The sequence below is a fragment of the Saccopteryx bilineata genome, chromosome 7 (genome assembly GCF_036850765.1).
Source record: "Saccopteryx bilineata isolate mSacBil1 chromosome 7, mSacBil1_pri_phased_curated, whole genome shotgun sequence".
Classification (NCBI taxonomy): Eukaryota; Metazoa; Chordata; class Mammalia; order Chiroptera; family Emballonuridae; genus Saccopteryx; species Saccopteryx bilineata.
Genome location: NC_089496.1, coordinates 23,217,080 through 23,242,569, shown reverse-complemented (window position 1 = coordinate 23,242,569; position 25,490 = coordinate 23,217,080). Strand labels below are relative to the sequence as shown.

At 40.4% G+C, this 25,490-nt stretch overlaps 1 protein-coding gene and 1 pseudogene across 5 annotated transcripts in view; one reads left to right on the top strand and one right to left on the bottom strand.

The window, feature by feature from the left end:
* ANKIB1 (ankyrin repeat and IBR domain containing 1) overlaps positions 1-25,490 on the bottom strand; it is a 183,382-nt gene that overhangs the window by 25,244 nt on the left and 132,648 nt on the right. For all 5 annotated transcript variants that reach the window (XM_066239793.1, XM_066239797.1, XM_066239794.1 and 2 more), the window contains 4 exons: positions 19,646-19,790; positions 17,975-18,141; positions 9,530-9,618; positions 164-294 (listed from right to left, as the gene is read on the bottom strand). In XM_066239793.1, coding sequence (XP_066095890.1) covers positions 164-294; positions 9,530-9,618; positions 17,975-18,141; positions 19,646-19,790 — 532 coding nt within the window. The remainder of the gene's footprint in view (positions 1-163; positions 295-9,529; positions 9,619-17,974; positions 18,142-19,645; positions 19,791-25,490) is intronic.
* On the top strand, positions 11,811-11,936 carry LOC136311289 (U2 spliceosomal RNA; annotated as a pseudogene).

Here is a 25,490-nt window from a genome sequence, read left to right as displayed (position 1 = left end):
ATATAAATCAACACTTAAACTATTCATCAAAGAATGTAGAATGCAGTATCCTAGAATCCATCTGAACCCCCCCCCCATTTTTATGTTTACAACACTCCTTTGGATTACCAATCAAATACAGATTCCAACTGCAACACATTCAGAACTCTCTTTAGTTTCTTACCTTGGCACACTGCATGTGATTGCATCCCTCGTTCTTCTGTATTGGAGACTTGCAGTTAGCACAAGGCTTGGAGTTAGTTAGCAACCAGAGGCAGTTGGCAGCATCCTCATAAGCTTCACTTACTCCCACAACTTTGGGATATTAAACACAAACACAAAAACAAACGATTTAGAGTACAACTGCAGGGGAAAAACTCCAAAGTGTTCTTTGCAGGTTGTCTCTCAATTGTAATCATAGAGCTAGGATCTGTGGCAACATTTTTAAACTGCTTCATTTTTTTATTTTTTTTATTTTTCTGAAGCTGGAAATGGGGAGAGACAGTCAGACAGACTCCCGCATGCGCCTGACCGGGATCCACCCGGCACGCCCACCAGGGGCGATGCTCTGCCCACCAGGGGGTGATGCTCTGCCCCTCTGGGGCTTCGCTCTGCTGCGACCAGAGTCACTCTAGCGCCTGGGGCAGAGGCCGAGGAGCCATCCCCAGCACCCGGGCCATCTTTGCTCCAATGGAGCCCCGGCTGCAGGAGGGGAAGAGAGAGACAGAGAGGAAGGAGAGGGGGAGGGGTGGAGAAGCAAATGGGCGCTTCTCCTGTGTGCCCTGGCTGGGAATCGAACCTGGGACTCCTGCACACCAGGCCGATGCTCTACCACTGAGCCAACCGGCCAGGGCAAAAACTGCTTCATTTTAAATAGCATGATTATAGAATAAGGAGCTGTATTCCAAAAGGTCTATTTATGAAACCTGATTTAAAACAGATGTCTTTCTAAAGTTGTCTGAATAAACTGGGGTGAGGGAGAACCAAAGTTAAAAATAAAAAACCATTATGTTATTCTCCGTTTACAATAACTATTGCATCAAAGAAAATTATAGGAAGAATGGTTACCTTAGACAGTAATTTCTGAAATAGGCCAGTTATAAATATAATTGCTATAAAGTCTTCCTCATAGTAAAAAACATGAAAATTATATTGAAATATCAACATCTTTCTTTACCCATGATTATTTCAGATAAGTTAAAACTAAATACAATGTGACATAGCTAAAACTAAACTTATCCTTGCTTCCAAACTTGCTCTTTTCTCTAGCCCCTGCCCTGGTAAGTGATATAATATCTACTCAGACGATAGGCTATCTATATATATAGTATACAGTCAATAATATACATATTCATATTCATATACATACATACATATATGTGATTGCTAGTCCACCATATGTAACCTATTTCCTTGATTGTCTTTAGCACCCCTCCATTCAGGAATGCAGGAGAACTACCGAAGCTGGGCACTCCCATATTCCTGAGGAGATGTCTGACCCCAAGAAGCAATCAAGACTGCAATTAGATCAGAACGTCATGGAGAAGAAATGATTCTGGGAACCAGCCACCCTGCTTGATGACTCTTCCGACGCTGGGAATGGGAACTAGCTATCCTACTTTATGACTAATTGCATACGCCCCATTGTACTAACCTTACCTGAAAAAGTATATAATCAGCCCTTGCGACTGAGACTGGAAAGGCAGACTTTGGGCTAGGATATGCTGCCAGTCTCCTCTAGTTGCTGGTAATCCTGATTAAAGACGCCTGTTTCCCCTCTCAGACTCAGTCTCTTTTTATAGGTTATTGCAGTGGCGGGTGACCCAAACCCCTGTAGTCCAGTAACACAGAGTTAATCCAGGAAGAGCACGAGCTTGGACATGCCCTTCTCCTTCTCTCACTCCTCATGTCCAACTGACTCTACCTCTTTTTCATACCTGTTTCTATTTCTGACTTTACTGCTTTAGCTAGGGTCCTTCACACCTCTTCCCTAGACATTAAAACATAAAACCAACCTATCTCCCCAGCTCCCAACCTCCACAATACAGCCTACATAGTAATCTCTTTGAAACACAAATCTGCTTTAAATCTTTCAGCTGCTCTCCACTGACTACTACTGATTACAAAATAGTCAAATTGCTCTAGCAAAAATATAAAGCCCTTCATGATGTGGCCCTCGTCTACCTGGCCAGACTCTCTCGCCTCCTCACACAAACCTTATGCTCTTCATCATCTTACACTAAATTTATTCTATTATATTTGAGATCTACAATCTTTTTTTTTTTTTTTTTTTACACAGAGAGAGTCAGAGAGAGATGAGAAGCATCAATCATCAGTTTTTCGTTGCGACACCTTAGTTGTTCATTGATTGCTTTCTCAAGTGTGCCTTGACCACGGGCTTTCAGCAGACCGAGTAACCCTTTGCTCGAGCCAGCGACCTTGGGTCCAAGCTGGTGAGCTTTGCCCAAACCAGATGAGTCCGCGTTCAAGCTGGCGACCTCGGGGTCTCGAACCTGGGTCCTCCGCATCCCAGTCTGACGCTCCAACCACTGCGCCACCGGGATGCGGAGGACCCAGGTTCGAGACCCCGAGGTTGCCAGCTTGAACGAGGACTCATCTGGTTTGGGCAAAGCTCACCAGCTTGGACCCAAGGTCGCTGGCTCGAGCAAGGGGTTACTCGGTCTGCTGTACCCCCACGGTCAAGGCACATATGAGAAAGCAATCAATGAATTAAGGTGTCGCAACAAAAAACTAATGATTGATGCTTCTCATCTCTCCCCGTTCCTGTCTGTGCCTATCTATCCCTCTGTCACTGAAAAAACAAACAAACAAAAAACAAATATTCTAAATTTGACATTTTACATTCTATAAACTCTCTGTCCCTCCCAGTGGAGAGAGTTAGGGTCTGGGGAGAGTTCTAAACAGATGATTAAACACTTATTTTTTCCGGTAAGCATGTCAGTAATCAAATTTGTTTTGTTTTGTTTTCTAGCTCTATGTGCTCATGGAAGCCATGTTTTCTTTACTGAAAGAGATGTCCGGAAATCACTCTGGAATCATTGAAAGTGGTCCATCCAGTCAAGTCTGATTAAATGCAGACACTCAGAAGGGTGGGGGTAAGAGGTTAGCTCGAATATTAAAGGCAGGGGAGAAATCAGATATTTTGAATTTTAAAAGGAAAAGTTACCCAACCTGCATACATAAATCCCTGGAGAGGGAAGGAGGCAAAAAGGTTTGAGCCGACTGAGCCCTGGAACGGCGTGGCTCTGCATATGAACTGGAAGAGCTGAGACTAGGAGCAGCCCGCTGATCAGTCCAGCACTGGAGGAGGGGCTATCTTGCCACAGGAACCCTTAAGTTTGTGTCAACCACAGCCCAGCAGCTACCGCGATGGTAAAGTACTGGTTTTCAATTCCATAGAGCAAAGAAAAACAACAGCAAAATGACCTGATTAGACTGCACTCCAGATCAAAACCCATTTGGTAGATGATAGTTTGATTAAGGTGTTAGTGGAGAGAATTCTGAGATAATTGGTAGAGAACAGGAGTTTCAGAAGGAAATTACTATACTCATGGCCAATAAGGTCACAGGAGAGGTAGGTAATGCCATTTACAAAGGGTATTGCTGCTATAAAGCTAATCACCGAGTCCAAACGTCTAATTGTTGTTTACATGTACTGGTCTCTCTCCTCCCTTCAGCATCAACATTATTTTTAGCTCAGAGGCTCTCACATATTCTTATGACCTTTATTGTCCATTGTTACAATAAATAAAGCACAAAGCCATTCAAACAAAGCAGCTGTGTGGCCTGCAACAGAACAGTGTTTCTCTCCCCCTTTTGGAGAGAATGCTAGTTCCTAACTGCATTCTAGTGGACTGCACGAAGTAAATCATGTTCAGCATGATATTACAAAAAAATCTTGTGCCGGGTAAAATGCCTTCCCTTCTAGTTCTATGAGCACGCTCATTTCATATACTTGCCCTTTTGTCCATCCTGTTCTTCACACCTGCACACCTTATCTCCCGTCAATCTACCTGGTAAGTCTTCTTTACTTCCACTGACACCCATCCTCTTCCCTTCACTTCAGTTACAAGTCTGTTGTATCTTGATCATCTTTCCTTTATAATCCTGCATGCTTAGGTCTCCTTCTAAGAAATATTAACTTCATTTAATCAAATATTAGAGTACAACAGAACGTGAGACCTTTTAGTAGAGTCAACATGTATGAAGGTGAAATCAAAGTTCTTTTTAAAGACTGAATTCTTTTTTTTTTTAATTTTATTTATTCATTTTAGAGAGGAGAGAGAGAAGAGGGGAAGAACAGGAAGCATCAACTCCCAAATGTGCCTTGACCAGGCAAGCCCAGGGCTTCGAACCAGCAACCTCAGTGTTCCAGGTTGACGCTTTATCCACTGTGCCACCGCAGGTCAGGCAAGACTGAATTCTTAAAAAGACAATTTGAATTCCATTCAATAACCATTTACCTACTATGCAAAAACTTATTTGACAACTTGATAAGTTAACCATCATTTCATTAAAAATATAATCATTCCTGCTTCCTGCTTTGATTAGACACACAAGAGGCAGTTTCAGAGCTTAAAAACAGCATCTGAACTTTTATGTGGCATTAATTATTTGAACTGATGCCAGTTTATTTTCTAGTAGGTTTTCCCATTAATTAGATTTTGTCTCTCCTTTTGAGTCTCATTATTCAATAACTTTGGAAAACTGGGCATAAAGAAAAAATCTTTCTCATGAATCTACAAGTTTGGTTGAAGATGTTTATGCCAGATATGAGATCATGAGCCCAAGTAATATGTAAACTCAATAGAGCATTTAATCATACTTTTCTTTTTTGGAATATTATTTTTGTATATTTAAGGATGATGTTCTACTTAAGTATTATAACTGGCCTATTATTGTTTGCTTTAAGCCTCACCGTAAACTTCATGAACTTAACTGGCTACTATAGTAGTGTAGCGCTCAGCACCTTTCATTGTGGAGGACAGTGAAAACTGCTGGGTGCTTCTGGGCAACTGGGAGCATTATCTGCGGTGCTGGCTCTATCTTCTCTGGTAGACCATGTAGGTACCCTATGTCTCTCGCCTCCTATCCAATTTTCTCAAGTTCCTCCACGTTTCTGAATTCAAACCCTAGTTGGGACTTTCTGAGGGTGATCTTCAGTTTTTAATTTGAGGTCTCCCTATCTTTGGCCACCAGAAGTAACCACGTATACCATTTTCTAGTTCCACTACATTCCCTTCCTCATGATCAGGATCGCTACCATGCGTAAGGTTATTCTGTCCTAGTGCTTCCAATCAGGACTCACTGGGCAGGTCACTCTCCCTCTCCTTCCCTAGTAAAAACTAGTGGATAGAAGTAACTGATCCAACTTTAGAACTGTAAGGGATAACTGAAAATAATCACCCACTTCAAAATACTTGCTTTACATCTCAAATCAGGCACTTGCAGCTATTTTCTATTAAAGGATCAAATAATAGCCTGACCTGTGGTGGCACGGTGGATAAAGCGTCGACCTGGAAACGCTGAGGTCACCGTTCAAAACCCTGGGCTTGCCTGGTCAAGGCACATATGGGAGTTGATGCTTCCTGCTCCTCCCTCCCCCTTCTCTCTCTCTCTCTCTCTCTCTCTCTCTCTCACTCTCTCTCTCTCCTCTCTAAAAATTAGTAAAAAAAAAAAAAAGAATCAAATAATATAAATAAACTGTAGTAATTACCTTGTGTGGTCTGTTAACTCTTTTAGGCAACTAGTTAGTACACTCGATTTTCTACTTAATGTGACATCTTAACTCTCCTCTCCCACTTGCGCTGCCTCTGTCGTGTTCAAGCCCTCGCATCTCCTCACCTGGACATTCAGAGGTTGTCTGAGAAATAGAGTTTTTACCTTGTGTTTCAATAGTTCCTTATTCATCATCCACACTTCTGTCTGAGTGACCTTTCTTTTTTTTTTTTAGAAAATAAACAAATTTATTACATGTGTACATATGCAAGTTCCATAAAAATTTGAGATTCCAAGACAAAGTTGATATTTGAGGCTTCTATGCCATCTTGAGCTAAGGAGTAGGGGGAAGGGGTTGTAAAGGCAATTCATATGGAGATGAAAAGCAAGTGTTTGGCAAACAAACCTTTGCTGGTCCAGCTTGTACAATGGGACACAGAGAAGCCTTGCTAGGTTCCTTCCTGACTCTCACACGCTAGTTCATGTTAAACTATAGTTATTTACAATGATATGTCTTTCCCTGGAGCAGGTGAGTGACCTTTCTAAGTAACCATCTTTAGTTATCACTCTCCTACTCAAAACTCCTTATCTCTCCTGAAGTCCACCCTTTCTAGGGTCTATCTTGATAAAAATATCTCCGATAATGCCACTTCCCAACTTTAAAATATATTTCCAATGGCTTATTTTGTTACAAGGATAAATTCAGAGAATTTGGCAAGAACCTTCATGATCTGGCAACACCTATTGATACTTTTTCAATGTTTTGGGACAAGGCCAGACCTCCCAGGGCCGCACAGGACCCCTCCCCAGACACCCGATTTGGACTTCTGCCTGAGCAGCTGGTCTTTCATTGCACTGTCTCGGCACCTGGTCGTCCTGACCTGTCTGCAGTCCTTGAACATGCCATGCTGCTTCACGGCCCCCCTTGTCCTACGCCTGGACTGCCCTCCGACTCTGGCCTCTGTGAAGGACATCGATCTGCCTCCAGGTTCAGCTTGTGCATCAATTCTCTTATAAAGCTTTGTCTAACCCTCTTTGGAGACAACCAGTCCTCTCCTTTGTCCCTTCACATCTTCACAATGTACCGCAGGTACACTGTTCTCTCAAAGAGTTTATAACACTCTTTTATTCCTTAGTTTTGTATATAGCTCTTTCCATCTCTAAATGTACACTTCAAAAGTGTAGAGGGCATCTTATTTCTGACAAGTGACTTCTAAGTTTTCTCAGCATCTCTTCTGAGCTGCAGGCAACTTTTAAAATCTTATTAAACATATCCTGACATGTCCTGAATTTGCAGACACCAATTTTGAACCTCAAGTTCAAAATGACCACAACAAAACTCATTATTTCCCCCCAAAAGTTACTTCTTTATCTGAATTTTCTAAGTTGACCAATGATATCATGAATCACCACCTGTCTCAAACTAAAAATTAGCTGTCTTACTTCTGGTTTCTGTCTCCTTCAGTCTACCTTTCTTAGTTGTCTATCTTGATAAGAATATTTCTGATAGCCTGACCAGGCGGTGCCATAGTGGATAGAGCACTGGACTGGGACGCAGTGGACCCAGGTTCGAAACTCCGACGTTGCCAGCTTGAGTGAGGGCTCATCCGGCTTGAGTGCAGGCTCACCAGCTCGAGTGTGGGCCACTGGCTTAAGCTCAAGGTTGCTGGCTTGAGCAAGGGGTCTCACTCTGCTGAAGACCCCAGTCAAGGCACATATGAGAAAGCAATCAATAAACAACTAAGCAACTAAGGTGCCACAATGAAGAATTGATGCTTCTCGTTTCTCTCCCTTCCTGTCTTTCTGTCCCATCTGTCGCTCTGTCAAAAAAAAAAAAAAAAAAAAAAAAGAATATTTCTGATAATGCCATTTCCCTATTTTAAAAAATGTATTCTATGCTTATTCTGTTAGTAGGATAAATTCAGATAATTTGGCAAGAACCTTCACAATCGGGCAACACCTACTTTTCCAGCCGCATCTCTTGCAATTTCCTCCCATGGACCTTAACTTTAAGCTCCACAGGTATGCATAAGAAAAGGTAGGCATGTGGACGATAGCAAGCCATCCCTAATAGAAACCCAGATGTTTCTAGGTGTCAGAAGCAGGATAAGAATGCAAAATCCAATTGTGTTGGTATGTTCAAAGGTGTTGTAGGTAATCATATTTATTTATGGAACTCACACTCATATACAGACCCATAGGTATGAGAACAGGGAAATGGGTTGGTGTCAGAAGCAATGGCAAGCTCTACGTGGCTTTCAAGAGACAGACATGATGAACCTGGGGAACAGAAACCATCTCTACAGGTGTTTTTGATTTGGGAAGTGCCTAGCACAAAGCAGGTACTCAAAAGAGTATTTGCTGATTGAATGATGAATGTATAGGACAGAAATATTTAATCAGACCTCACTTTAAAATATCCTGAGATTATCCACTTCCCTTTGCTCCTGGATAAGGGACACGAGCCTCCTCACCATGTGAAAGGGATCGCTCTCATTAGCAATGAATAAACTGGCATTCCGGTTTACACAGCAGTCTCTTCTCCATGATCTGAATAATGCTGAGTCGGTACCTCGTGATCTGAAATGCTGAGGACCAGCTCTCAGACCATAGTATGTTGCCTGACATAATACAAGCCTGCAGCAGGTCTCATGGCTGCTGCTACCTCTCCCAGTGTCATCTTGGCGGTTGACATGCACACCCACCACATCTCTGCAGATGTGCAAAAATCCCACTAATATCTCACTCCCTTCAGGAAAGTTCTTTGACACACTCCCTCAACTGGATTGAGTTGTTCTTGTTTTTGTACTCTCATCTTTACCCAACTATACAGAATGGGACAAAAGTAGGTTTATAGTTGTTTGTATGAAAAATGACACAATAATTAATAATAACAGAAGAATAATTTGTTTCACATACAACTACAAATCTGTTTGCCTGACTCTGTATTGTTCTCATATGACATGACACTTACCTGACTGCTTTCCTTCGAGCCTCTGCACTCTTTGAATATGGCATCATCTTTATTTGTACTTGGCTTATGATAAGTGTAGATTCAGTGAGTGAATTCTTAATCTTGATTTGTAATGCCTCAAACTAACTCCATATGTAATAACTCAAACTAACTCCATAAAGAAAAAAACCCCTAACTTAATTTTCATTTATACTAATTTGAAAGAAAATAGTTGCCATAAAACACTTCAAGGGATAAAAAAAACTACTATAAAGCAGATACAGTTACTTGTTAAATGCAGGAGTTGCTATTAGAATGGCCATTCTGTTTAGCCAGCCTCACAGCACTTCTGTGAGAATTAACAGAGATAATGTATTTACAGAGTCTCAGTAAAAACATTGTAGTTATAGACATCATATTTAATATGTTAGTCTACAGAGCGTTAGCAAAGTAATTAACTTGTCTTACTCTCCAGTGTAAGCTTCCAAGGAAATGAAAAGCTTCCTCTAACTAGAGATCATGTATCTGTACCCATAAGTTAGAGAAGCTAACTGTCCTACCCCAGAATAACAGGGAAGGCTGCAGGAGGATCCTTAAAGGAGACTCTTGTCTACTCTGGCTATCTTAGGCTGAAAATAAGTCAGTTGGAAACACTGAATCTGTCTATGATTCCCTCTTGCAAAAAACCTGTCATCTCCAAAATCAAAAGGATATTGATTAAAAAGGTGATGTTAAACGGGGACTCTAGCTTTAACAAACCTGAATACTTCTTAAATGAAGACTCTACGAAATAGGACCATACTATCTTTTGCAGGCTGCTAGAAAACATGTAACACGGCTATTTAAAATTTCTCTTACGTTCTTCTGGTTTCATTTCAGTTATTTTTTGTAGCCAATTTTTCCACGTTTGGCAGTCACAAGGCTCATGTGCTTCACCAAGGCACTCCCTGAAGAGGAAAACAGAAAAGTCAATTTAAGAATACTCTCCACCAATATTAGGGTAAAAGAACAGGTGCAAGTAGTGTGTCGGCCCAGCATGTGGAAGTCCTGGGTTCGATTCCCACTCAGGGCACACAGGAAAAGCAACCATTTGCTTCTCCACCCTTCCTCTATTTATCTCTCTTCCCCTCCTGCAGCCATGGCTTGAATGATAGAGCAAAGTTGGCCACAGGCACTGAGGATGGCTCCATGGCCTTGCCTCGGGCACTAAAATAGCTTGGTTGCAAGCAACAGAGCAGTAGCCCCAGACAGTCAGAGCATCACAAGGTGGGGGGCTTGCTGGGTGGATCCCAGTCAGGGAGCATGAGGGAGTCTGTCTCTGCCTACCCACTCTCACTGGAAAAAAAGGGCATAAAGCATTTATAAATTACTTGTTTTAATTCAATATAATGCCATATGCTATAATACAAAGGTAATTACTATAGTTAATAACAACATATCATTTTGGGGGGAGAAAAACCCAAACTGCATGTGCCATCATTATCATTTTAAACAAAGATTATATTTGCAAAGTTTAGTTTGTTAAGAACCTAACTCTTGCCTGGCCAGGTGGTGGTGCAGTGGATAGAGCATTGGCCTGGGACGCTGAGGGCTCAGTTCAAAACCCCGAGGTTGTCAGCTGGAGTGTGGGATCACAGATATGACCCCATGGTTGCTGGCTTGAAGCCTAAGGTCGCAGGTTTAAGCAAGGGGTCACTGGCATGGTTGGAGCCCCCAGTCAAGGCACATATGAGAAAACAATCAATAAGAACTAAGATGCTCCAACTATGAGATGATGCTTCTCATCTCTCTCCTTTCCTATTTTTATGTCTCTCTCAGGTAAAATCTTACAAACTAAAAAGTAACATTTCATTATATTAAAAATATATCAATTCTACTTCATATCCATTAGGATGGCTAATATTAAAAAATGAAAAATAACAAGTGTCGGGGAGGATGTAGAAAAATAGAGACCTTGTGTGTTGTTGGTAGGAATGTAAAATGATGCAGCTGCTATGGGAAACAGTTTGGTGGTTCCTCAAAATGTTAAACAGAATTATCACAAGATCTAGCGATTGTACTTCTAGGTATACACCTAAAAGAACTGAAAGCGGGGACTCATACTTTTACACCCATGTTTATAACAGAATTTTTCCCAGTAGCTAAAAGATGGGAACAACCCAAGTGTCTACTGACAGATGAATAAACAAAACGTGGCATGTAAACACACACAATGGAATATTAGCCAGCAATAAAAAGAAATGAAATTCTGATATATGCTACATATACTCTGAAACATCGATCAATCTTGAGACAGAAGGGACATTATACAAAGTGAAATAAGCCAGAAACAAAAGGACAAATATGGCATAATGTCACTTATATTAAATATTTAGAATAGGGAAATTCATAGAGAAAGAAAGTAGAATGGTGTTTGCCAGTGAATGAGGAGGCGGGAGGATAGAGAATTTTTGCTTAGTAGTTACAGAGTTTCTGTTTGGGGTGATGAAAAAATTCTGAAAAAATGTACATTATGAATGTACTTAGTACCACTAAATCATATACTTAAAAATCATTTAAAGAAAAAAAACAAGCCCTGGCTGGTTTGCTCAGTGGTAGAGCGTCTGCCCGGCATGTGGAAGTCCGGGTTCGATTCCCGGGCAGGGCACACAGGAGAAGCGCCCATCTGCTTCTCCACTATTCCCCCTCTCCTTTCTCTATAGCTCTCTCTTCCCCTCCCGCAACCAAGCTCCATTGCAGCAAAGTTGGCCCAGGTGCTGAGGACAGCTCCATGGCCTCCACCCCAGGTGCTAGAATGGCTCTGGTTGCAAAGGAGCAACAGCCCCAGATGGGCAGAGCATCGCCTCCTAGTGGGCATGCCAGGTGGATCCCGGTCGGGTGCTTGCCTGGTCTGTCTGCCTCCCCACTTCTTACTTCAGCAAAATAAAAATAAAGAAAACAAAATTACCAATTACTTTGAAAGTAATTTAGTTTCCTTAAATTCTTGACATAACCAAACCTGGTATTTGAAAAATCTTTTCTGTAAATGCAGTTTTGTAGAGTTCCTTAGTGACTCTGTGGTAACTTAACAGTCACTCCCAAAAAATATTGGGTTGATTAAAAAATGGAAGTAGATATATTAAATTTACTTTAGTAGTATATCGCTTCTCGGCCTTTTGGCTAAGATCAAGTGTAGTAAATTTACTTTAGTAAATATCAAAATCAACTCTGCTTTCCAGAAATGTGAGGGGTACCTGTAATAATTTTAAGTTGACACACACACTATCGTATGCTAGTGATAGAAACACAGCACAGATCTAGGGACAGTGTGTCCATATGGTACTTGAGAATGTATGTAGGAATACAGAATCTGTATTCATGACTCACTTAAAACAAAAATTAAGGTGTAGAATAAACTTACATATCTGCAATATCTGAAACAAAACAAATGAAGTCAATGAAATAAATTATTTCCTTTAAATTTAAGATTTCCACCCCCTGGAAATTAAATAGCATGGTCAGTATTTTTTCACCTAGTAAAATCAATACCGGTATCACTGGCTCTGCTGTTAGAGCATTTTCTGACAGAACGAAGGAAATAATCACCGTGGGGGAGGGGGGGCCCAATGTTTTCAAATAAAGTCTGAAAATATAAATGCCATTTATTCAAAAGTCCACTACTTATCAGTATGCTTGATTCTCTGAAGTTGCATTGCATTAGACAGCAACAGAAGGTCTCCTTTTCTAGAATCTCACAGGACACACACCTACTGCTCCCTTGGGTCCTAGTCCAATTAGTAGGATCACTGCTGGGTGTTATAAGTGGTTGACAGAATTTCTACTAGTTTCCTATGCAAGCTAAGAGTGTGTATAAAAAGGAGAAGCTTATAAGTAAAGGAGAAGCTAGAGCAAGGGCCGTAGGTTAGAAAGAGCTAGAGGCTGCCATTAAATACCATGAAAGATCTCTGAAAACAAAGGCATCTGAGAAAATAAACTTGCTCTTTGAGTGTGGTAAAAACAATGCTACTAGACTGAGAGGTGACTGAGATCAGGATTATCAGTGTGTAGGGAGAGAGGCTATTCTGAGTGAAGTAATAAAGATACTGGAATGTTCTGCACGTATGTAAAAACTAGATTCCTAAACAAAGTTTCAACCAAGACACTAATGACTGGTGACAAGTACTCTGACAGATCCGGTACCTGCTGTTGAGACTGCACCTCAAAATGTCACTGAAAACAAGTGAATGGGAAAGGGAATCTTGGCACATAAAATGAACTGAAATTTAGAGACATTAATAGAGTGGGTTCATTCAGGGAAAAGGGTGCCTGGTAAGAAATTATAAAGAAAAAAAATGGTTGTCTAACCTAAAATCCTTAACCCTGTCCAAATATGATTGCTAATATCAAGAGATTAAGGGATGGGCCCTGGCCGGTTGGCTCAGTGGTAGAGCATTGGCCTGGCGTGTGGATGTCCTGGGTTCAATTCCTGGTCAGGGCACACAGGATAAGCGCCCATCTGCTTCTCCACCCCTTCCCTTTTCCACTTCTCTCTCTCTCTCTTCTCCTGCAGCTATGGCTCAACTGGAGTGAGTTGGCCCTGGGTGCTGAGGATGGCTCCATGGCCTCCGCCTTAGGTGCTAGGAGCTCGGTTGCTGAGCAATGGAGCAACGCCTCAGATGGGCAGAGCATTGCCCCCTAATGGGCTTGGTGGGTGGATCCTAGTTGGGGCACATGTAGGAATTTGTCACTGCCTCCCCTCCTCTCACTAAAAAAAAAAAAAAAAAAAAAAAAAAAATTAATGGATGGCTCTTTCCTTGAAAATGTGTCAATATATACTATGCTACTGGCAGAAAAACAAACAAACAAAAAAGGTGAAAAGTGAAGACAGCATTCAGCGTCTGTTTTGCAGCTGTTGTACAGGCCACAAACCCAAAGCAGCAAGAGTGGCACGGCTTTTACCACACGTTAGTGCTATTTAGGGTTTATGTGTTATTTGATATGATTCAATAAGTTATATTTTGGGTCTGAGAACACTAAAATTTTTCATATAAATTAATGGTAACTGCTTCTTCACTTTATGCCCTTTCTGCTTATGAAAGGTTTCATCGGAACACTCCACTTTATGGTAGTGGGGAAAACCTGCATATATACAGATGGATAATGCTACTGTGTATGGAGGACATGCTATTTAAACAGGGTCTTAGGATTGATCTCTACCAAATAAATAGCATTATGTTTTCATTCCTGGCCTAGAAAGAGTTGGGAATGTTCTGTTAGATGAAAGGATTCTACTATTTAAATAGTTGAATACTGCCAATCTGGAAAAATCTTTTTCCGTAACAAGAGCTATTAAGCTAAAGGTTTGAGACTGATTTCGCAAGAGAAGATGAGACTCAACTGCTAGGCCCACAAACAAGGACAAATTAATTTATTTTGTCCAGTGGACTCTTAAAGGTCCCTTTGTCTGTGACATCTAGGGAGGAGTGGACAAAGCATGAAACTATAGCTTTAACTCACGAATCCTGATCCCAACAAGGGAGTATGTGTTACCAAAATCCTCATCCTGGCTACTGGAGGAATCAGAACACCCTGAAGACAATTTTAATGTCAAGACATTAACTTTCAAAGTTTTCCCAAATCCCTGACAAATCTCCACATTGTACTCTAATTCCCTGGAAAATTAACTAGACTAGAAAGCAGATACTGTGATTTCTCACCAGATTCATCACTACAGTTCAAACCTTCCTATCAGGGGTTCATTTTGTTCTGTGGTGGTGAAGACACTATTTTAAAAGCTTCTTTGCGTAGTTTCAGTAAATAAATGCTCCATAGCCGATTAAAAACCTCACTATTCTATTATTTAGAATATTCTTGCCAGTAAATTTCAGTGAACAGCTCTAAAATATGTTTGACTTCTTTGGAATTAAAAGAGATGAATTCCAAGTAAGTTTCTCATTTTCTAAAGGAGATATTGGTGATTAAAGGGACCAGGAGATATTCAGAGGTGACACAGGAGAGAAATGACCACTATACCAGGCTAATTTTTTTTTTAGATTTTATTTACTGATTTTTAGAGAGAGGAAAGAGAGCGATGGAGAGAGAAAGAGGTGGGATAAGCAGGAAGCATCAACTTGTAGTAGTTGTTTCCTGTATGTGCCTTGACTGGGCAGGCCCAGTTTTCTGAACAGTAACCTCAGCCTTCCAGGTTGACGCTTTATCCACTGCGCCACCACAGGCCAGGCTAATTTTGGATTATTTTTCTCTCAGATTAAGATTTTGATGGTCAAGAAATATTTCTGATAACAAATCTTTAAAGAGTTAACTCAGAAAAAAAAAGACTTTGTGTCAGTTTAGAGGGCAAATAAGTAGTAGCATGTTCTACTTAATAAAAAGAAAAAGAGGAGAAAGTCATTGGCTTAAGTGAGTCCATCCAGGTTTTGAACGCTGTCTAGGGATAATGTTGTCACGATGATGAGACAAGCTGCAAGTCATACAGGCTAAGGGAGAAAGCATTCTAGGCAGAGTTATGAAGGGTACAAAAGTGGCTAAACAATTTATAATAAAAAGGGCTACTCTGTGGTGGGAAGGGAAATAAATGCCTACACCCACCTTCCCTCCTAACAATGAATACATTTAGTTATATTCAGGCAGACATCTCTTGGGGGTGACTCTCAACTGACTGTCACATGCAGTTCTTAAAAAGAAGAAATTATTATTGACATTTCATGTGGGTTTTGTAATCATCTTTAAAGAATATTTCTGAGCTTTTTGGGGAAAGAAGCAAACCCAGCCTGACCAGGTGGTGGTGCAGTGGATAGAGCGTCGGACTGGGATGCGGAAGGACCCAGGTTCGAGACCCCGAGGTCGCCAGCTTGATTGAGCACGGGCTCATCTGGCTTGAGCAAAGAGCTCACCAGCTTGGACCCAAGGTCGCTGGCTCCAGCAGGGGGTTATTCGGTCTGCTGAAGGCCCGCGGTCAAGGCACATATGAGAAAGCAATCAGTGAACAACTAAGAAGTTGCAACGCGCAACGAGAAACTGATGATTGATGCTTCTCATCTCTCTCCGTTCCTGTCTGTCTGTCCCTGTCTATCTCTGCCTCTGTAAAAAAAAAAAAAAAAAAAGAAGCAAACCCAAAATCACGTCCTATTTTATAAAGATCTCTTGCAAAACTTCCTTTTGCATGAAGCAAAATTTGCTTCTCCTTAATACACTAGAGAAGGGCAGAATTCCACTCAGAATTTCTTTTAGTTTTTCTTTCAGTTTTTGAAATTTATGATTATAGAAAAAATTTTACTATGTTTCTGAATTTAATACTAAGAATATGGCTATGTTCCAATAAACTTTATTTTTAAAAACTGGTGTGGGAGCCCTGGCCAGATAGCTTGGCTGGTTAGAGCATTGTCCTAATTTGCCAAGGTTGTAGGTTTGATCCCCAGTCAGGGCACATACAGGAACAGAACAGTGCTCTGTTTGTCTATTTCTCTCCCTCACTCTCTCTCCAAAATCAATAAATGAACTGAAGGGAAAAAAAAGCATTCACTTAAAAAAAACCTGGTTTGGACAGTAGTTTGGTGACTTCTGACCTAGACTTTAGTGCCATATTTATATACATATAAAAATGATAATGAAAAAATGATAATGATTATCATTGTTTGGGTAATGATGACGAAGGTGAGACAGATATTTCAGGGTAGGACTACTATATTATATGCCATTTTATTATCCAGCAGTGCTACAATTTGATTTTGGTTTCCAATAAGTAGATAAGTAAAGAGTATCCCTGCATATGTGATAAATGTGTTAACGAGCAAAAAGCAGAATACTATTTCTTTGATCATTTAATTAAATAAAACAAAAGTGAATTATCATTAAATCTACTCTGAAGAGAGTACTGATGACAGACAAACATACTTACATGTCACTCATTACTGACTTATTATCAGTTCATACTTTCTGAGCATTTATCAGGGGCTGACAATTAAAGACACACAAAGTAGTTCCTAACTAAAACTGTGCATTTGAATCATCTAAGACACGGATCCCCAAACTTTTTACACAGGGGGCCAGTTCACTGTCCCTCAGACCATTGGAGGGCCGGACTATAAAAAAAAACTATACCCTGGCCGGTTGGCTCAGTGGTAGAGTGTCAGCCTGGCGTGTGGAAGTCCCGGGTTCGATTCCTGGCCAGGGCACACAGGAGAGGTGCCCATCTGCTTCTCTACCCCTCCCCCTCTCCTTCCTCTCTGTCTCTCTCTTCCCCTCCCACAGCCGAGGCTCCACTGGAGCAAAAGATGGCCCGGGCGCTGGGGATGGCTCCTTGGCCTCTGCCCAGGCGCTAGAGTGGCTCTGGTCGCAACAGAGTGATGCCCCGGATGGGCAGAGCATCGCCCCCTGGTGGGCGTGCTGGGTGGATCCCGGTCGGGCGCACGCGGGAGTCTGTCTGACCTCCCCGTTTCCAGCTTCAGAAAAATACAAAAAATACAAAAAAAAAACCCAAAACAAAAAACTATGAACACATCCCTATGCACACTGCACATATCTTATTTTAAAGTAAAAAAACAAAACGGGAACAAATACAATATTTAAAATAAAGAACAAGTAAATTTAAATTAACAAACTGACCAGTATTTCAATGGGAACTATGCTCCTCTCACTGACCACCAATGAAAGAGGTGCCCCTTTCGGAAGTGCGGTGGGAGCCGGATAAATGGCCTCAGGGGGCTGCATGTGGCCTGCGGGCCGTAGTTTGGGGACCCCTGATCTAAGAGGTTTATTTTTTGGAGTCCCACTCTAAAACCTACTGTATAAAAATCTTACTTGCTGGGGCCGAGAATAAAATTTTGGAAAACTTGTCCTAGTAATTCCAGGCCTCCCTGGTTAAAAATCAATGCTAGAGACTTTTATTTTAAGGAAAAAAGTGAAACTCTAAACATTTTTTAATCTGTGGTCAGCAATTTGATATTAGAGTTCAAGTGCATGGGCTCTGAAATCAAATGGAACTGGGCTCTAATCCCACTTCTCCCATTCCTAGCTGCATAACCCTGAGCAATTTATCTGTGTTCAAGTTTCTTTATCTGTAAAACGGGTATAACAACAGCACTCAACTCACAGCAAAGTCGGGAGAACTCAACGTATCAAAATATTTGGCACAGTACCCAGCACATGTCACGCACAAAATAAATGTAAACTCAAAACACATTTTTAAATTTTAAAGAAATGATATAAAACACTACAATTTAAAGACCTGCTGCAAGGTACAAATTGTCTTTAAAAAACGATTAGAAAGGTGACGAGGGTGAACCCATCTTCTCTTGTACTGACCAGCAGAAGAGGTGTCCTTTTCCGCAGTCCACAGCAGGAGCTCTGAGCAAGGGGAAGCGGAGTGTGTCGGAACCAGATGTATCGGACCCCTGTTTTGTCAGTCTGACTGCTCTCTCACAGCCTGGAGTAGGACACCATTTAATGGCAGGATTATTTTCAACAAAGGCCTGTTTAAACAGCAATAACAAAACACAACAGAAAATATTTTAACTCTAAATTCTAATACACAGTGTGTTCCTATGTCAATTTACTTTAAAGCCAAAAAGAAAAAAGAGTGAAATAATAAACAAGCAGTAGTTTTAGTTTCAAAATACTTAAAACACTAATGGAAAGTATGAAACAACTTTTTTTTTAAGAAGTATAATAAAGTATAACTTTTTTTAAACTATTAGTTTCAGGGATACAACAAAGTGACTTGACATCTGTGATTACCACAGTCAAGCAGTTATAAAAACAATAGCTTTTTTTCTTTAAAATAATTTTTTAAAATTCATTTTAGGGGGGAGAGACACACACACACAGAGGAGGGGAGGAGCAGGAAGCATCAACTTGCCTATGTGCCTGGACCAGGCAAGCCCAGGGTTTCGAACTGGCGACCTCAGCACACCAGGTCGATGCTTATCTACTGTGCCACCACAGGTCAGGCAATAGTTTTATTTCTCTTGGTAAACTACTTACTACTTTAGCTTTCCACTTTTACTTCTTTTATGATTATAAAATAATGTTTTAGCTTAAAACTTTAATTAATGCTACTATTCTTTTTTTTCCCATTGATTTTTTTAAAAAATTTTTTATTTATTCATTTTAGAGAGGAAAGGGAGAGACAGAGAGAGAGAGAGAGAGAGAGAGAAGGGGGGGAGGAGCTGGAAGCATCAACTCCCATATGTGCCTTGACCAGGCAAGCCCAGGGTTTCGAACCGGCGACCTCAGCATTTCCAGGTCGACGCTTTATCCACTGTGCCACCACAGGTCAGGCCCCATTGATTTTTTTAGCGAGCGACTGAGAGAGAAACAGTAAGGGAGATGAGAAGCATCAGCTCATAGTTGCAGCACTTTAGTTGTTCCCCGATTGTTTTTTGTACATGCCTTGATAGAAGAGGGGGAGCTCAAGCCAGCGACCATGGGACCATGTCCATGATCCCATGCTCAAGCCAGCGAGCCTGCACTCAAGCTGGATGAGCCTGTGCTCAAGCTGTTGACCTCAGGGTTTCAAACCTGGGACCTCAATGTCCCAGGCCAACGCTCTATCCACCACTGCACCACTACCAGTCAGGCTCCCATTGATTTTTGAGAGAGAGAGAGAGAGAGAGAGAGAGAGAAAGAGAGAGAGAGAGAAGCATCAGCTCATTGTTCCATTTAGTTGTGCACCCACCGATTGCTTCTCATATGTGCCTTGACTGGGGCCTGAACCGCTGACCTTGGGGTCTAACCAGTGACACTGGGATTGAGCCAGTTACCTTGGTGCTTCAGGATGATGCTCTAACCACTGTGCCACCAGCCAGGGCCAATGCTACCATTCTTCTACGCAATCTTTCTCAGAGACAAAAGCAAATTGTATTCTCTTTATGTAATTTTCGTGTTTTCAGAAATAAAAAAAATACTAAATAAAATCTCTTGTATAGGTTTCATAAAAGTAAATTATGTAATTTGGAAAGATAATTGCCTGCATACCTTAATATCAAACTGTAGGTATCGTTTGTCCATCTCCTTAGAAACTACACTTTCTATGATATCCACAGGTACAAGCTGGAAGCAATCATATGCAGGGCAAAAAATGTTGTGAGCTTCACCTTCTTGAATTTTCAGATTCAAAAACCTGTTAAAATGATCAATTGATAGAAAGTAGGAAAAGATAGTATTTATACAATCTAAGATTTTTTTTCTTAATGCTGAATTTCCTATTAGAATATAATTAAAATAACACCAATGAACTAAGTGTGAAATATCAATTGTAATACATTGATTCATAATTTACAAACATTGAACACTTACAATCTGCCCAACCATTCATTATACATATAATATATAGATATACCTATTTGCATGTTTTATATATTTTACATGTTCCTATTTTTCTAATATTTGAAACATATTTAACATTAAAAATTCAGAAATGATGTCCTTGGGGTATATTCCTAAAAGTGGGAATATACCCCAAGGACACCATAGAACAGCTCCAAAAGGAGAAATGCACCCCCATGTTTGTGGCAGCATTGTTTACAATAGCGAAGATCTGGAAACAGCCCAAGTGTCCGTCAGAGGACGAGTGGATTAAAAAGCTTTGGTACATATATACTATGGAATACTACTCAGCCATAAGAAATGATGACATCGGATCATTTACAATAACATGGATGGACCTTGATAATATTATACGGAGTGAAATAAGTAAATCAGAAAAAAAACTAAGAACTATATGAATCCATACATAGAAGGGACATAAAAATGAGACTCAGAGACATGAACAAGAATGTGATGGCAACAGGGGTGGAGGGTGGGGGGAGGGGGGAGGGGGTGAAGAAGGAGAGAGGGGTTGGGGGAGGGGAGGGGCACAAAGAAAACCAGATAGGTGACAGAAGACAATTTAACTTTGGGGGAGAGGTATACAGCACAATCAAATGTCAAAATAATCTAGAGATGTTTTCTCTCAACATATGTACCCTGATTTATCAATGTCACTGCATTAAATTTAATAAATAAATTTTAAAAAAATTCAGAAATGAGTGGTTTAAAAAGGTCACTTTCAATTCTCAAAATTCTACATCTTTAAATAAAAGGGAGCATTCATATAGAATTAAACCATGCATAATTCAAGAGATTTTGGGGTAGCACTACAATATAGCATGCTTTTTTGAAGAAAAGGTTTATATTTCATTTAGACAAATATTAAAATGTCTTCAGGTCTTACTCTAGGTGCACTGGCTGAGGTAGTAGGGTATTCTGAAATATGGAAGGAATCTAGTCCAAGGTGAATTAAGTGGTTAAAAACAGGATTTTGAGTTCCAGGGCTGCCATTAAAAAGTTATATGATTTTAAACAACTTATTTGAAATGTTCTAGACCTCAGTTTTAGTATCTGTAAAATGGAAACAATATGCACTTCTTGGGGTTGTTATACATATTATATTATATAATGTATGTAAAATATTTGCATAGTACCTTGCATAGAATAAAAATTTATAAATTTTAGCAAAAGTTTTATTGTTATTATTGTTAATATTGCCTATAGAAAAAGAAAAAACAAACTTTTCAAGTGTGCATTTAACACTTAATTCTACAGAAAATAAATGGAAAACCAGGCAATTAAATCATCATTCTCTAGTCATCACCATCAACAACAGATTGATTATTCCACTGCCTACAGTATCTTTCTCCTTTAGTCCTCTTGATCTCTTAATTCCACTGTAAAATAGATATATATTTATAAAGCTTACTGAGATCTCATCACATCTGCCCCCTTTGTTCCATCTCTTTCATCCTCCACAATCTCAGCTGGCTTCAGAGAAAACAGAGTCCTCTCTATACCCTCCTGACCACACCTCAAACCTAGCAGTCAAACCAGGCTGAAGTCTGTTTCTCTATCTCCCCTCCTCTCACTTGGAAAAGGAGAAAAAAAAAAGCCTACTGATATGGCTTTAAATTTTACACTCCAATACACCTTTAAGAAATGACCATTGTTGAGCTTTGATGTGTACCAAAGAGTATCCCCACTTATCTGAATACACTTCTTTTCCATCTACATACGTTTGTGGACTCAGATTTTCTTTATATGTGTTGACCAAACAATATATACATACTGCTTGCAAAAATTAGGGGATATTTATTTTGAAAAAATAAATATGAAGTGATAAAGAAAAGAAGCATTTGATTTTTTTATTAAACAAGAACATCAGAAAAGCAAACAAGTCAAAGAAAGTTGTTCAATTATGCAAATGAGATGCAAAACCAACTTTTATTTCATTGGTGAAAAAGCACTATACAAAAGGCTGAAAGTACTGGAGTATCCGCATGTTCCCTGATCCTCTAATTTCTGTGACCAGTGTACTATAACAGATTGAATACATAAATAGACATGAGAATACAGCTATCTTCTATTAAGCTAGACATTAAAAAGATTTGCAGCCCCGGCCGGTTGGCTTAGTGGCAGAGAGTTGGCCTGCTGTGTGGAAGTCCCAGGTTCGATTCCCAGCCAGGGCACACAGGAGAAGTGCCCATCTGCTTCTCCACCCTTCCCCATCTCCTTTCTCTCTAGTGCTCTCTTCTCCTACAGCGAAGGCTCCACTGGAGCAAAGTTGGCCCGGGCACTGAGGATGGCTCCATGGCCTCTGCCTCAGGCGCTAGAATGGCTCTGATTGCAGCAGAGCAGTGCCCCAGAGGGGCCAAGCATCGCCCTCTGGTAGGCATGCTGGGTGGATCGCGGTCAGGCACATGCAGGAGTCTGCCTGCCCGCCCCCCCCTTCTCACTTCAGGAAAATACAAAAAAAGATTTGCAGAAAGGCAAACAGTACCACATTTCTAATTCATTCAGTAGTTTTTGTTCATAGTAAATGTTATTTATGATAACATAGAATGGGTTTATTATTTTAAAGTGAATAAACAAGTATTAATTATTTCAGTGTTAATTTCTATTATAATGTGTGTTAGGTAGATAAAATACATATATTATGCTCACTTTGTTAAAGATGGCGCTGCCCAGGTGATATTAATGTGTGTTGGGGGCGGGCTGTGGGCAGGCAGGATCCTTATAGCCTGGGGCTTGGTTTCAGGACTAAGCCTTTCCCACCCTTTTTGATGTGCAGTGGTGCAATCCCATTATGCCTCAGATAAGTGACTTTGTATCAGAGACTTCCTTATTTGTATATTGGATTAAAGGTTTTGATTTCTACACTATAAAATGGGGGCAGACTGGGAGCGCTCTCTCTTTCTCTCTCTCTCTCTGTTCCTGAGATTAGCATTAGAGGAGAGAGTAGAGAGGAGAGCAGAGAGAGGCCACATGGAAGAGGCCAGGAGAAGTACCCAAGATGGTGGAGTGTTGAAGGAGAATCCAATTTGTGCAGAGTTTGTGCAGAGAGAAGGAGATGGGGAACAGAGGTGAATAAGGCTGGTGAGGTAGAAACCGTTGATTCTAGGAAACTCGGATAAGTCAGTAGCTTTGTGAGCACTGAATTAGTGGGTTTTGGAGCCCAGTGTGTGTTTTTACTTGCCCGCCAGGTGCAAGCTAGGATTAAAGCTAATGTCCCACCAGTTCTTGGCTCCGTTGTTTCATTACCGACTGTCCGAATCCAATGCGAACCTGCACTGGCCAGGCAGCTGTGATGATGGCTGTGAATACCGGCCATACAGTGTCTATATAGATTGCAATCACTCATATAAACAGAAGCTCTTTGGAGTCCTTGACAATTTTTAAGAGTGTAAAAAGATCTTGAGATTAAAAGGTGCTAATTGTAGAATTCCCCTTTTCATATAAGAGCAATCACTTTATTTTAGTTATTAATAGGTTCCGTGAAAATTTGGATATAATTTATCAGATACAGTCATGTATACCAGAAATGTGTCATCAGGTGATTCCATTCTTGTATGAACATTATAAAGTATACTAACACAAACCTAGATTGTATAGCCGACTACACACCTAGGTTACATGGTATTGCTCCTGGGCTATAAACCTATGCAGCATGTTCCTGTACTGAATATTGCAGGCAGTTGTAACACAATGATAAGTATCTGTATATCTAAAATAGAGGCTACAATGAAAATATGATATCAAAGGTAAAGTATGTGCATCTGTGTATGTAAACACTGGGAGGCAGGGAGAGGGCTGTGGGGGGTGGTACCTTTGGAGAGGGAGTAGACATCAGAAGGAAGGAGGGAGGGAGGGAGGGAAAAAGAGATGAAGGGATGAAGGGATAAAGGGAGGAAGGGAAAGGGAGGAAAGGAGGAAAGAAGGAAAGAAGAAAAGAAGAAAAGGAGAGAAGAAGGAAGGAGCAGGAGGGAAAGGACCGAGAGGAAAGAGAGGAAAGGGAAAGGAGTTCTGCACACACACGTGTGGACACACAGCTGGTGGACAGCATGCTAAGCCTCATTTACTTAAACCACCCAGAGCTAACAGTAATTTGACATCATAGTTAGGTCCAGCCCTTCCTTTCAACGTTGCAAACAATAATTTTTTATAACCCATTATAATCTTATGGAATCACCTTCATATATGTGGTTCTTCATTGATCAAATCATTGTTATGTGGTACATGTCTGCAGCCCCATTAGGGTACACACCTTGCTTAGACACAGTTACTATGTGATGACTTTTAAATTTTATATATTCTAAATGCATTTGAGCAAGTTTAATTATCTCTGGAAAATTAAATGACAGAACTGAGAAGACCTCACTGAAAACAGGACCATTTCCCTGAGAGCCATGCTATTAATCAACATCAGAATACAATTTTCCATTATATTCATAAGCAGAACATGGAGCTGATAAATGTCAGTGAAAGAGAAATCTGGGACAAACTTTACTTATACTTTTATCTTGTAGGTCAGCTTCACAGATTATATCATAAATAGGTTCTCTCTGATTATTACCGTGCTTAGGAAGATGATAACTAACATTTATTGAGTGGCCCTGTTCTAAGCATTTTATATATATTAAGACATTTAACAATAAACTGACACTAATCTATGAAGTACTTACTATTATCTATTATATACTATTACTTTTATATATTACAAAATTGAAACAGAGAGGTTACCACTTAACTAAATCAACAACAAGCAGCAGGAAGGCTATTCCAGTCTGGGTAGAAAATAATCATTCCCCTTTCGTTTAAGCTCTTGGCATAGATCAGGGGTCAGGAACCCTTTTGGCTGAGAGAGCCATGAACGTCACATATTTTAAAATGTAAGAGTCATACAATGACCCGTGTATGTTATGCATTATCCAATAAAAATTTGGTGGTGTCCCGGAGGACAGCTGTGATTGGCTCCAGCCACCCGCAACCACAAACATGAGCGGTAGGAAATGAATGGATTGTAATACATGAGAATGTTTTATATTTTTAACGTTATTATTATTTTTATTAAAGATCTGTCTGCAAGCCAGATGCAGCCATCAAAAGAGCCATATCTGGCTCGTGAGCCACAGGTTCCCAACCCCTGGCATAGATGTTTCAAGGCATCTGGCTGGACTGATGAGATAAGGGGGTAGAGATGTGTAAGATAAGTTGAGAGGTTTTCAAACTATATATTTAAGGACTTTTAAAAATTCTTCTTTGCTTCTTGGACAGAAGAGTTTTTTTCTATATGCCCATGAAATATGAAAGGTCTATAATTAATTTAAAAACAGCTTTATCAACATATGAATCACCCAACCTGAAACTTGCTTTACTGGCACTTGATTTGGCAAGAACTTCCTGGCAGGAGTGCGTAGGAGATTCCTAGGTGGGCTGATAAGGTTCCATGGAAAACATCAATTAGATCTTTCATATTTAAATCTTACCATAAACTTCTCAAGGCTAGTCT